At 37.6% G+C, this 14,797-nt stretch overlaps 2 protein-coding genes across 2 annotated transcripts in view; one reads left to right on the top strand and one right to left on the bottom strand.

Moving 5' to 3' along the window:
* LOC146002620 (uncharacterized) overlaps positions 1 to 14,750 on the bottom strand; it is a 55,209-nt gene extending 40,459 nt beyond the window's left edge. The window contains exon 1 of the mRNA XM_083140583.1: positions 14,613 to 14,750. Coding sequence (XP_082996709.1) covers positions 14,613 to 14,750 — 138 coding nt within the window. The remainder of the gene's footprint in view (positions 1 to 14,612) is intronic.
* LOC146002542 (Golgi-associated PDZ and coiled-coil motif-containing protein-like) overlaps positions 1 to 14,797 on the top strand; it is a 136,291-nt gene that overhangs the window by 73,763 nt on the left and 47,731 nt on the right. The gene's annotated exons all lie outside the window — the stretch shown is intronic.

Genomic DNA, 14,797 nt, shown 5'->3' with positions numbered 1-14,797 from the left:
AATTGCCATCAAGTTTGTGCAGAAAGGAGCAAATTTGTTAGGAGTTTATGCGATATTTTATTTACAATACCTTACATAATATCGAACAGTTCTCAAAAACATATATTTTACACGACTTGTCGAGAAAATGTGCTTGGTTAGACGCTGGTATCCTTATTTTTCATCAAGCGTGAAAGGTCGCGGGTTCAAATCCCACTCTCTCCTCTTTTTTTTTTTTTTGTTTGCTGAACAGATACCGTTGATATTAGAATATTTAAAAATTAATCCAATTCACACTTGAGGGACGTCCCTTCTGCGCATATTTCCCCTTAGAAGTTGGAGATTTCCAGGATTTAAAGTTAAAACTTTTCTTTTTAGTTATTGTTCATATGTTGTGTTAACATACACATCATGATTAATTCACAAATCGCATATATATATTCAGGATGCAAAATGTAATGTTATTTAAGTTATGTATTGTTTGTTCTTCACTGACACCTAAAATATTGATTATTTGATTTCGATATACTACGTAAAAAAAGATACACAATTATGTTAAGTAGTGATGTAGTGCAGTACTGTAACGAAGGAGAGCATTTAATGAGTTCAAATTGCTAAGATTGGTAATTTTATGTCCGTTCCTTCGTAATGACTGTTGTCAATCCCCTCACCACCATCTTACCATGCGTCTAAAACTAATAGTAAATCGCTAATTAACATAAATAAATTGTTATTGCGACGGAGGCCTATTCGATAAGAAACTACTCATAAGTATTTATGTAGTGAGTGACAAACAAAAAATTCAAAACCTCATAATGATCGTTAATTCCTCACTGCTTCGTATCTAAAATGTTTGTCTTCTTTGAACAGAAAGTACGAGTATCAGATATAACAAACTTTCCCCACTAACTTTGCAATATTCGAAACCACCATTACAGACTTAGCTCTATGTAACTCGATTCTGCGCATTCGACGTGGCATGTGACTTCCTCCTATCATCGAAATAACTTTCTCTTACTATTTCCTTTCCTCTCGTGAAATACAGAGACCAATGTTAATTTCTTAGCACGGTGGATAAACTTTACACCCAACTACGTATATACTCCTGAAAAAAATCCTGCCTAGGTGGAGAATCGAACCTACGACCTCCCTCGTAAGAATCAAGCACGCTACCTCTTCTCCAGGTAGCTCACGTTAAAATTTGCTACCAGTTTGAAGAAACCAATTCACACATAATGTCATATCTATAATTTCCTCATGGCAATTTTCATGAGGAAACGAATTCGGATAAAATCGAGAAACGCTGAAAGGGAAAAATGATGAACATGTCTACTGGCGTTTTGTCATATTTTGTAAATTGTGTAAATATTCCGTATTTTGAACAAGCAATCGTTTAGTTACGAAGTATTTTATTTTTTTTGTAAAGTAGGAACAGGAGAGCGAAACAGAGTAATTTGAACTAGACCCCGTTTAACAAGAATCTTCAGCTTTTTCCAAAGACTGTATGAAAAGAGAGAGGAACGTATGAAATATAAAATATGTGTGAAATTAAAACAATGGAAACCTTGAAAGATAATACTAACGAACTTCAAACTATGAAAATCATATTTTCGTGGTGGAAAACTCCAAATCATTTTCGAAATATAAACTTGATGTTTTTCTTTATTATGAAGTGGAGATATGGGAAGATACGATCCCTCACCAAGAAAATTTTAAGTAAGCTACCTCCAACTTTTTCAATGGTCATAATTACTAATTAGGGTCCGGAAGTTGATGAAAAATCAACTTTTTTTCTGACCCTTAAAAACAATGCTAAACCTGATATCATGTCCGTTTCCCTTCAGTTAGAGCCGGAAAACACTTTCTATTTTACATTTTTTTTTTTTTTTGCATTTTTCGGCCTTTTTTGGCTTTTAGTTTATTTGTCAGTATTTTTAACAGTTTTTGTTGCATTTTTACTTATTTTTGAGGTTTATTTTTCTCCTCCCCTGTTGTTTCGTGCATTTAAATGCATTTACTAGTAAAACTTACATATTTAGATTTCTTGACATGGTCCTTTTAGCAAATTGACCATGAATCGAAAATACGGTCAATGGAAAAGCATATTATTATTCTTAACTGAAATGTTTGGCAATGGATTAAAATACTTTGTGTGAAGATCTACTTTGAGGTTCTTTTTCTGGACACTATTATCGCTTTAATCTGTAGTTTTAAAGTAAAATTAGTCACAATATTAAATACAATTACACTCTGGTGTACGGGAAGCAGAACTGTATTTTCGGATGCTGGCCGACTACAGTATCATAGAAGGCCCACTCTGAAAGGAGATGAATTGGTTGATTTGGTGTTTTAAGTCAACTTTATGCATAGTAAGGCTATTCGGGACTGGACCTACAGTTTAAAGTGAGATCCGAACAGAGTGCATAAAATAACGTGAACCGTGTAATGTAAGGGGGTCGTTTGCTTATGGAATGGAAGATCATGGGTTCAAACCTACTTCTTTGCAAAATCTTTTTCGGGAAGTAAACGGCTTTGGACGAGAATGCTTATCTACGTTTCTTGGATATTTCCGTTGATATTTATGCGATTAATGTCCAGCACTTCCGGATGCAGAAAGTTTACATGTAAGTTCTTAATATGTGTTAACTTATAACAGCTGAATGAAAGGAAAAGTATTTCCTAAAATCCTGCCAATCACTGAAAGATTAAAAACATTAGTAGAAGCATTACTTGAGGCATGCACAGTGGCGACGATTATGGAGTGTGGAGGGGCAGATGACCCAGCACTATGCTAAACATTATCTACCAAGGGAAAGAAACTGTCCTTGTCCCCCTCCCCCCACCTTACCCCATCAGTTTTGAAACCCAATCGCCGCCACTGAGCATGCATAACATAAATATTTACAGTAATATCATGTAATATTATATTACGTTATTAGAACACTTCGTATTCGGTAAATAAAAAGGAAAAAATAATAAGGAAAGGGTGGGATTTGAACCTACGATGTTTCGATCTTGATGAAAACAGTAAAAAAAACTAAAGTGCTGTTATCTAACCAACTACTCCAGGAGATTGCTAACAAAGAGCTCAGTAAAACACGTGAATCTCAGTTGAAGCAACATTGTGCCGGAGTTTCGAACCATTTTTTGCCAAGAACTAAGGAAAAGACACACTTTGCAGAATCTTTTGGTGTTGTGCAAGGTATCTTTACTAAACATTTCGCATAAAATCATCATAAATTTGGCTTCTTTCATTCAAATGTGACCGCAATTCTTTCCAGGTGGATGAGAACCTGTTCAGTGTTTCACAATGCACATACATTTTCCTATTTTCAAATTCAGAACGAAGAATCTTGAAATATTTTCAACATTCGTATTTCTACTTAACATTCTTTTGTCTACTCATATATTTTATTACTGCTTTAGGGTATCTTTACTTTATGGAATGTGAAAGAATGAAAAGAAATCACGAGCGTTTTCATTCAGGAAGAAGAAATGTTGCAAAGTTGGCTACTCTTAGTTGGCTCTGAAGCGCTATGCTGCCAAATTTACTAATTCCAGACTTTGAAATTTTTCAGGGCGGTCAAATAAGATGTTGCGAAGTGTACAATATTCAGCATTTTATATATAATGCATGCACGTGATATTTGAGTACAGTGAAATATATAGTGAAGAATTCCACACAGGATTATATCATAATACTGCAGCATATAAGATAAATTCGTACTTGAAAGAAGTTTGAAGGTATTTATTGAACTGCAAGGTCATCATCATCGCTCTCGTTTCTGTTTTCTGACATGTTTCCCAGGAGATTTGAATAGGGCTTAACCAATTTCTGTGGTAATACTTTTCCCTGTTTTATAATACGCAACACAGTATGCACACATACACCACACGCTTTAGCCGAAAGTTCTCGACTATGAGAAAACACTGTTTCAGCACGCACTTCTTCCGACGCCAATTCCTTGAAGTAAGAATACACTTCGAAACAAGATTTCTGTCTTGTGAACGTAATATTTTACCCTTGGTGACTCTACTACTGGTACTAGTTTTCGAGGCCGACATTATTAATTTGATTTGATTTGCTTTATTTTACTTCGCTTTTCTGTCACTTTTGGCTAATTGCGAGGATGGGAATGAGTGATGATATAATGAAATTGATGAATGGACATTCATAAACATCCATGTCCAGGCCGGGATTCGAATCCGGGACCTCGGGCGTCGTAGGGCGATATGCTAACCACTACACCATGGGGGCCAGGGCAACATTATTAAATGACAGTCATGGAACACACACTGTTGCACAACTATCGAACATAACGGCTGTATTGCACAGCGCGCTACGACGCCAGGGGTCCTGGTTCGAATCCCGGCCCGGGGTTAGGTATTTGTAAGTGTTCCTTCATCATATCATGATCACCCATCCTCATGTTCCTTCATCATATCATGATCACCCATCCTCATCTTCGCGATTAGCCATAAATGCAGAAAAGCAAAGTAAAATAAATCACATCAATCAATAAGGGCTGTATTCAATCCTCTCACAACTATTCTTCGTGGCGTACGAGTGAAACTATCTTACCGCCCTTGTTACGAAAACTCGGAACTCAAACTGACTCGTAATGTTCGTGAACGCCCACGACAATGAAGGGTCATTGTGCATATTCAGCCGAATTTAACACCCATAGCTTTATCAAGACACAACAACTCAGCGGGGTAAACAAGGTGGCAACGAAATAAACAGACTGAACACGGAAGGAAAACGAAAGGGCCATTGTGTGTGTGTAGAAACGTGTTGTTTCCTGTGTTTCTTCGAGAAACGATAACTCCGACTGTAGGCGACGGAAATTCATAGGACTTGGACAGTGAAGATCAAAATGTCGTGCTCCATCTTATGATGAAGCTTAAAGTGGCGAGTTTTATGAAAACTTCTTGCGCACAAGAAAAATACAGTACACGGCGTTTAACTTGCGCGCCGCAGTTTCCTAACTATACAACGTTGCACTCCTGCTATTGGCTGGTCGCCAAGGACACGCTCTCCGTAGCTCCGCCCGATATCGCTTCTAAAACCGTGCGTCGAATATATATTTTTCGAGAGCATTCATCAGGTTTGAACTAAAATTAGGAAGCTTTATGTAATTTACAGCAATTCATGTATCTTGGAAAGTATGAAATTAATAAATATTTTTCGAGAGCAGTTATTTTGTACTGAGTCACTGCAATACTCACACACTGCACAGTGGGTCAGAATTCTTAAAATGGGGACAAAAATCGAAATTCCTACTTTAAAGGATAGCCTTTAAACCATTAGTTTTCTGTAGAGCAATGATGGGGCTGCCTCAAATCGCAAAAAATTCCATTCAGGTGTTAACACAAATGGAGATTTAAGGTGGGCAAACCCCACACATTTGTTAAATGCAATTTCACAGCTGTCTCGCACACAGCTTCACCTATTGAGATTGGTGTTGAATTATCAGAACGTTATCTGTGTGGGCTTCTGTGCCACATATTCTACATATAGCCAAGGTATGTACGTTAGGGTGGATCGAAAAACCGTATTTTTCGAAATCGGTCTGCGGCTAGTGCTTAAAGTTTGTGGTTGGTGGTCCCTATAACCCATAAAAAATTCCAGCTTGATCGGATAATATCATCAGGCTGCGCTTTTTAGTCAAAATTTTAAATTTTTATGAAAAAGTGTCAAAAATTTGCAGTTTTTCCTTATTGTTTCTCGATGATTCTGGGGTGATTTAATGTCAAAAAAATACATATATTGCTTGTATGTTGCTTAACATTAACGATTTAGTGTGTTTGACTAAATTCTTGACATTTTTTCATAAAAATTTAAAATTTTGACTAAAAAGCGCAGCCTGAAGATATTATCCGATCAAGCTGGAATTTTTCATGGGTTATAGGGACCACCTACCACAAACTTTAAGCACTAGCCGCAGACCGATTTCGAAAAAAACGGTTTTTCGATCCACCCTAATGTACGTACCTTCTGTGGGTGTAGTATGAATTAATTTACTGAATTGTGGGCATTGTTATACAAGTATGTTCATACGATGCCGTTTTCAGCTGAGTTATAATTACGTATGTTTCTTCCCTTTGACTTTTAAAATTTGTGGGATGAGGTGGAATGAAGATGTTTATGCAGAATGATTCAGTGGGTCTTATAAATTCAACCAGGAGAAAATTGGCTGCCAACTCGTTTCTATTCGCAGTTACGAAATGGAAAAAGAATATCAGTTGCACGCGGATTCACACTGACAAATATGCCTGCATTGAAATAGAATCGCATTAAAATGGATAATTAACGTAAATATAGCAGAATCGGAATACATTGGAGGCCAGATACAGGATCCCAGTCCTACACACTTCTCATTTCAGCTGGCATTCGGGAAAATTTGACAGTTTTTTTTCATTAGTTTGCAACAAAGCGAGCTGTACATCATCTGCTCAGGTGAGTTACATTTGTGGCGCTTGGCCTACAAAAATGAAAACAAATTTGACAAGATCACTCAAAGAACTGACTGTGAATCCTACGTGCATGGATTTGATTCTTGACTTCTTCCTTGGCATGTCGTATCAAATCGAATTCAAGAGGGGGCAGGCTCGTGGAGAAGACAGAGCAAAAACGAAAGCACGAAAACTGAACGTCCAGGAGAAATTCGAATGCTTCATGGGTATTTTCGTTGGCAAGCCTAACCAAGATGGTAGTGCACCTCTAATGATGGCAAGACATAACACAAATTCTTTCAGGATCCTAAGAAAGTCGGTGGAAATTTCAGGCATCAACGAGGTGTTAATGAAACGATGCAACTATTTTGTAAACACAATCGTCAAGTCACCCTACGAACGTTCACAGTTTTCGTGAATATGCTTTGGAAACTGTGAAACTTCTTGCAACAGAATATTTCTGATATTATATGCCGGATGGCGTACACAAGATCTTGGTGCACAGTCCAGATGCCATTTCAACAGCTGTTCTAACGGCCGGCAGTTCTCTGAGGAGGTTCAAGTAGCACGAATCAACTATCAAGAACATCAGAGAACGACTTTCCCGCGAGAGCTCCCAAATTTCAACCAACGCTACATTTTAAAAGTACCTTCGCTACAGCTACGGCTACATTTACCTAAAAGTAGCTCGCTACGCTACTCCTGTTCGCTATTCGCTATTACGCTACTAAAAAAATTAATCAACTATATATATATTCAAAAGGGCTTCGTCGTGAAATCCTCCACCCTCGATTTCTAGAACATTTCAATTTTTTTTTTGCCCAAAATGAAGTTTCTTCTAAGAAAGGGTGTTTTTAACTAGCCCGAAAGAACATTTTTAGAGATGTACGTTCTACGAAACTTACATTTTTGTAATATTAAAAATCCTTACCTACGTAACGTCATTACGGTTTTTCAGGGGTTCCATCATGGATTCATGTCACAGGCGCACGTCTACACATTTTTTTTTCTTATGAATGACTTGCGGAATGGGATAATTTGCGATATGTTATTTGTATGATGTATTGGCGGGTTGGAGATTTTACAGATTGGAATTGATTTGTGTGACATCCAGTTCAGAAACGAAGCAGGACTAAATATGAGGTTGACAGACGTTCAGCGCATGAAGAATATAGAGGACTTTGTTAGACGAGAGCAGAGGCGCAACCACAATTTTTTGTCTGGGGGGGGGGGGCAAGTACCAGGATAAACGTACCAATAATAATAATAACAATAATAATGAATTTTTATTATTATTACTACTAGTGGTAGTAGTAGTATCAAAGACGTGATTTTCCTCATACATTACGCAAAATGGGGGTAGAAGTCGGTGTTAAAAGCATTTGTTTGGAATAAACTATTTTAAATATTTTTTCAACACGTTCAATTTCACATTAGCTAATAATGGAAATCAATGACACAAACTGAATTTTTGAATGGCAGAAAATGAATGATAAATGCATTCTGAAGATAAGTCTTTTTGTACATAACAGGTATAACTTTCACGTTCAAGATATGTTTTACACATATGCAACATGGAGCGACATAGAATAAGAAAATATATACTATGCAACATACTAACACTAACTTCTGTACGTATTCAAAGTTTATTCAATACATGTGTACAACACATAACATGTATACACAAATTTAAATACATTATAGAAAATAATCATATTGCGAGCGAAGCGAGCAAGAAAATTTTTAGATCCAATTTTTGCAACTGACAACAATATTGATTTAATAGGGCGCAAATAATTTCACGGGGCGTCATGGCATTCTCTTTTTTACAATTTATTTTTTCATTTAGATCACTCGGTGTCCATGACCGACTCTTGGCGCCCCGCTGTGAACTTGACGAGACAGAAAAGCAACCATTGCAAGCGAAGCGAGCAACAAAATTTTACGAAATGTATTTTTGCATTTGCATAAAAATTGAAATTAAGGAGGGCAATTGCTCCTCTGTGCCCTCCTGCAGGTGCCCTTGGCCATCAATATTTGCCCGCCCCTATTTTCCCCTAATATGGCGCAAATAATATCACATTACGCCAAGGCATTCCCTCTTTCACAGCTTTTTTCATTTAGATCATTCGGCACCTATGGCCGACTGCCGCCACCCCCTAACTACGCCTTTGAACTTGACGACACTTAGAAAGAAGGCATTGCGAGCGAAGTGAGCAATAAAATTAAACGAAATGTATTTTTATGTGCATAAAATTCGAAATCGAGGGGGGCAGTTGCTCCTCTGTGCCCCCTGCAGGTGCCCTTGGCCGTCAACGTTTGCCCCCTAGGATTGACTTCCGTCGAAGGTTGAGGGGGGGGGCAATGCCCCCCTGTGGTTGCGCCACTGGATGAGACGTACGGGACATTATAAGTGACACAGGGAGATGGTCTGCTGGCTGGTTCGTGGAAAGGTGCACCGTGTTCCAGAAGGTATAGTAGGAATGTGTTCATGGGATTAAGGTTTGAGTGAATTATCGGTAAATAGTGTTGGGCAGGCTCTAACATGCCTTTGGCCTCCCCGATGGTGCAGTGGTAGCGTCGTCGTCTTGTAATCAAGGGGTCCCGGGTTCGATTCCTGGTGGAGGCACATAGTGGTTCGGATCCCATTTTAAGCCGTAGGTTCAGTCCCAGTTATCCTTACTGTGTATAACGTGGACTTAAAACACCAAATCAATCCAATCCAATCTAACATGCCTTTAAAGGGACTCTATAGAAAAAGGCGGGTAGCCAGAGTGGAGCGGAGCAGAGGCGGGGTACTGGTAGGTCAATTACCCCAGGGCAGGAGCCCAGAATCGGGAGGCAATTTTTTATGATTTTTTGCGTGTTCTCATGAAGTCATATAAAAAATGAAGGGTTCGGGTGTAAAACATGGCAAGTGACAAAATGCAGGTTTCGAAATATTGAAAGTTGTTCTTTGTAGCTGATCAGTGGTGATTTATTCATTCTAACTTTTGGACTTTTAACCACTATGTTAATTTTAAAATACCAACGTTTCAGTGGCTGAATCTTCCTCCGTTTTCAGGGTAGCGTGTAGCCTGTTAAATCATATGGTGTCTATAAATGGTTGCCTTCAGGGCAACGAAAAACGGAACTCCCCGAAAAATCGAAAAACATTTTTTTCGAAAAGGCCATCCCTAGTTTAAATCTCTATCTTCGTCCCATGGCCGAGTGGTTAGGAAATTGCGCTACGACACCAGGGGTCCCAGGTTCGAATCTCAGCCTGGACAAGGATGTTTTTGAGTGCTTATTCATCAATTGCATCATATCATCACTCATCTCCATCTTCACAAATAAGCCAAAAGAGACACAAGACTAAGGTGACCAGACACATACATTCAAAAAAGAGGACAGAGCATGGCGAAAAAGGAGGACAAAAATCATAAAAAAGAGGACACCGCAAAAAATGACAACACATTTGTTATTACTCATAATTATTCAATATAAAAAAATCTATAAACACTTTGCTCACAAATACCTCTGAGATGATCTCTTTGAGTAATTTCCTTTTACCTCTTACCTTTAAGCAAAGAAAGCAATCTATTACGTAATCCATTCTTTAACACTTGACAATCAAAACTAAGAAATATTTTGAAGCACAGAATTTTACTCCTTTGAAAATTCTTGGTTGAAATATCCATAATTGAATGCAAGTGTAACCCGTAAGCTTAAAAAAAAAAAAAAAAAAAAAAAAAAAAAAAAAAAAAAAAAAAAAAAAAAACGAATTAAAATTTTAGGTAGCTTAGATGAGATTAAGAAATATGATTTTAATGCCACAAACTCTAGTACTCTTTCAACACCAGGGGAAAGTGACAGCCACCTTACACTTCACCTCATATTCGTTTCTTCCATTATTTAAATGCTGGATATTTTCTTGCGAGATCATTGTTGAAATTACACTTTCGCTTCGTTATTTCATGAAAGTAAATATTACTTAATAATCAAAATTCTGACTGCCCGTTTCTGTATCGCATTCATATGTATGACTTGAAAAGGAACTGGCCAACCTCCGTGGCAGAGTGGTTATCACACCCACCTGGGTTTGAATCCCGTGCTGGGCCAGGGTGTTCTTTGTGAGTGTGTCTTCATCAAAATCATCATATCGTCGCTCATTCTCATCTTCGCGATTAGCCAAAAGGGGCGAAAAGAGAAGTGAAAGGAACAAAATCTATAAATCGAATATGAACTGCACAGTGCGTTCCAACAGTCTGGGACGCATACGGAGGGTAAAGCAATACTTAGAATGAATAATACATATGACTCGATCGGGGAAAGTGATCGTGCTCGCTCCCAGATACTAAGGAGAGCATTGCTCGAATGCTTAACGCGTCCCAAGTGATATGTCTTAAACGATGATCGTTATGTGTGGAAGCATTCTCTATGCAGCACATTTGCTATGGTCAATGCTATACTCTTTCCAAAAAAGGAGGACAATTACAGATTTCTAAAAAATCCGCCCAGACACCGGACAGGCACCTAAAAAGGAGGACATGTCCGGATAAAAGAGGAGGTCTGGTCACCCTACACAAGACAGGAAGTAAAATAAAGCAAATCAATGAAGACGCAATTATGACCTTGTAACTTTCTGTTGTATTTTTCTTTAACTTGACGTGTTTGTAAAGAATGATTTCAAATGTACACAGGGCTTAAATTTTTAATAGTTTTCACTGATATTTAGCTCTTATGGATTAAAATAGTTATAATTTCGAACCAAGAAGACATATTTGCAATATCAACAATAAAATAATGTGATTCATCGAAGTCACACATATCATAAATACGAAAGTTAATTAAATTACAAATACGTTATTAGGTCCACCATAAAAATATTATAACTTTTAAAATGCACGTTACAGATTTATGAAATAAATATTTTGTAAATAAACTAAACCGTTCCAAATAATTTATATGATTCAGATCAAATTACATATTCCTTAAAAGTGTAATACATTTTTGACGTTGCCTGTAAGGCATGGTATCTTAAAGTAGCCTTAAATGCTCATACCCAATTAAAAATAAAACGAATTTCTATGTGACTACAGGTATATATATATAGTAGAAGAAAAGTATGTGCTTCTCTATTAGATCGCAGTTCACATCCAGGTAGGAGAGTAAAATTTGATGTGAAACTGCTGTTATGAGCACTGCTGCATATAAACAATGGTATCTACAGTAGATACCACGTTTTACATGAAATAGAATGTACGTGGCCATGCACAGTTTTAGTCGCATTTTTGATTGGCAACCTCTTCATTCTCCTCATTCTTGGTCGGTGGTATGTATTCCAGGTCATTATGGGAATCATATACACTTTCTAACTCATTCTCATCTTTACTGTTGCCTCAACTCGCAAACTTTCTGAGACACGTTGCAATTCAGTAACAGCTGTTTCACCGCCATCTTTGCTACATACCATACTTTTACATGAAACAACTGGTAGAAACCATAACTTTCAACACGTCTAGCTCTGTCATCTGTTGACGAAACGAAACACTTCGAGTACGATTCGACTCCCATTTACGATGGACTACACCTTGCGCATTGTAACTCCAAAATGTCACTTAACATGTTTTTCACCCAAGCCCTTCAAATATTTGTCGCTGATTACTTTTTAAAAATTAATTGGGATTTATCATAGGGTCATTCCATGTCAAATCGACCAATTTCAGAAAAGTTTCCAGGTCATGTTTTTTTTTTTTTATTTGGATGAAATTTGGCATGAAGGTTCGTTCAATCATGTCTGGAAGGCTTGTATTCCAAATATTAGGTTCCTCCGAGAAATAGTTCTAGAGTTATAGCCTGTGGAAGAAGGTGGTGAAACAGAAAATGTGATCCAAATATGAGAAATGAGCCCCAGAGTTATATTCAGGACTCAATAACTTTGGAACTATTGATCACAGCCTAGTGATATTTACACACCAAACAATCCTCTCACCAAGGAACACGTGACTACCCTCAGCTTGTTTACGTTACCAAATAAAAATACCCCAAAATATGCCTTAAAAAGCCTTACGTGGCAAAAAATGCATATTTTGTGTGCCTGCTGTTACATCTATAATCCAACCAGGAAGGTGGCATTAATTTTTCTAGTAACCCTGATGTGAGCTCAGTATGCACACATGATGTCGTCTCCATATATATCACCCAATCCATATTATATGTGGTTGAATATGCAAGAAATTGAAAAAATCACCAGAAAATGGTGTATTTTGGAAATGGTGTAGCACAAAAGGGACAAGAGATATCCAAGCCAAGTTGCATACACTACATAATTATACCTTCCTCTAGTGTGTGTCAAAATTTCAACTTGTTATTGCAAGGCCCTAGTGCACAGTAAAGGTAGACCCTTAAATGCCCAGCACGTTTTCAGTGGGAAGTTTAAAATTGCGCAAGGTTTTAAATGAAGCTTTATATCTCTGTAACTACGAATGCCACAGTTACAAATTATAGTGTGTTTCTTTCAGTACAGTCTCGGCTACACGCCTATTGTTGAAAAGATCCAATTTGCACTAACCAAATAGAAGAAGAAGAAGACGAAAGTTAATAATCTTATTTTTTTTCTTACAAAATTTCAATTTTGTTGGGCCCCACACATAGGCAACGCCAGTTGTGAGGGTTCAAAACAGTTCCTGCGTATTACTAATATGTATATCATTCTCGTAGCAAGAATTGTGCACTTACTGATGACACTTTCGTAGAAAAATATTTTCTAATAAAAAAAGCCATGCCTTTTAACGGGAAATTCAAAATTCCAAAAATTGTTATCTCTGAAACTATGAATCCTAGAGTTAAAACTTATATCTCGTTTTCTTTTGTACACACTAAACAATACGCCCATGATTGAATAAACTTAATTTTCAATTATCAAGTAGAAGAAAAAGATGAAAGTTAAATAAAACTATATTTTTACGAAATGTAAATTTCATCAGGTTCCCCCCTTAGGCAACGCTGGAACGTTATGGTTTAAAATGGAACCTGCATATTTCCGGATATGTGTTTCATTCTCGTGGAAAGAATTGCGGACTTACTTCTCATACTCTCGGAGGAAAAATATAATTTTTAATGTAAAAGCAGTAAATTTTTTTCGGGGCTAATTGCACTCACTCCCCCTGCCCTCAAATATATTCAGAATCAAATTGAACTTTACTAAATACTAATAGGATGCTTAAGACTCTTTGTGTAGAACTCAAAACATGTATATATTAAAATTGCTTGGATCTGCTATCCACTTTGCCGTATGTGGTGTGATAAAACGTTATTATTTTGTTTCAACCCGCTAGGTGCATTCGGTGTCTAGTGGCATGAGTATATTCAATGTCAGTTGAATAGGATTTAACTGATAGCTAATTGGTTCTGTTTTCCAGCCGCCAGATGAAAATGTCAGCAGTATTTCTCCAAAGGATCATGTGTTATGCATCTATGTGATGTGGTCAGTATGCTACTCCTTTTGTGGCTGAGCACAGAGCATAATGCACTCGTTATGCACCTGCACTAGAATATCTGGAATTATTATGTTACAGGTCTCCAGGGTGTGTTCCTGCAAGTGATCTTTGTCGCAGATTTTCAGATTTCAGATGTACCACAGTTAAAAAGCAGGGGGTTAGGTCCGGTGATCTGGATGTCCATTCCTCTGGACAATGCCAACCAATCCAATGACCAGGTAATTCATATCGACACATTGACGAACATTTGCTCCATACTATGACGGAACTTCATTATATTGGAAATAACAGGGGAAACTGCCATCTTCACTAAGAATTGAAGAGAAGACTGTCTCCTGCAGCATTTCCAGCTAGCGCTGTGCATTCAGGGTGAATATGGGTGCCGCGAGGACCACCTGCAGCAAGGAATCCTAAAGACCTACAACATAATTAATTTCTCCAGATGTTTTGGTGCATATGGGTAACACAAAATAGTAGCACATCATGTGGTCTCTTGGATGTAGTAGTTTCAATTTTTTTAGCTAATAACTTTCGTACCACACCACATATGGCAAAACAAATCTAATTTCAGAAATGGAATTATGTGGTGAAAAATAATGGCCCGATTTGATATATACCATATGTGAGTCACATGCAGGACGTTTTCAGATCGAGATGTCTGACGCAGGGCCACTTGTTGTTTAGTAGTAACATTACTCTGCCTCCACGTGAACCTCTATCATTGTGGAATGCCTGAAAATCCTTCAGGGCTATTTCACTATCGCTGATTGTTTCATTAAACCACACTTCACTGAAACCAATCACGTCGTACTCGTGAAATTCACTACAGAACATTTCCAGAATCGATAGCTTTTTGGTGAGACTTTACACATTTTGGTAGT

Source organism: Lepisma saccharinum, chromosome 18, assembly GCF_977018435.1.
Source record: "Lepisma saccharinum chromosome 18, izLepSacc3.1, whole genome shotgun sequence".
NCBI lineage: Eukaryota > Metazoa > Arthropoda > Insecta > Zygentoma > Lepismatidae > Lepisma > Lepisma saccharinum.
Note: the sequence above shows the minus strand (reverse complement) of the source record. Positions and strands in the feature narration are given on the sequence as shown.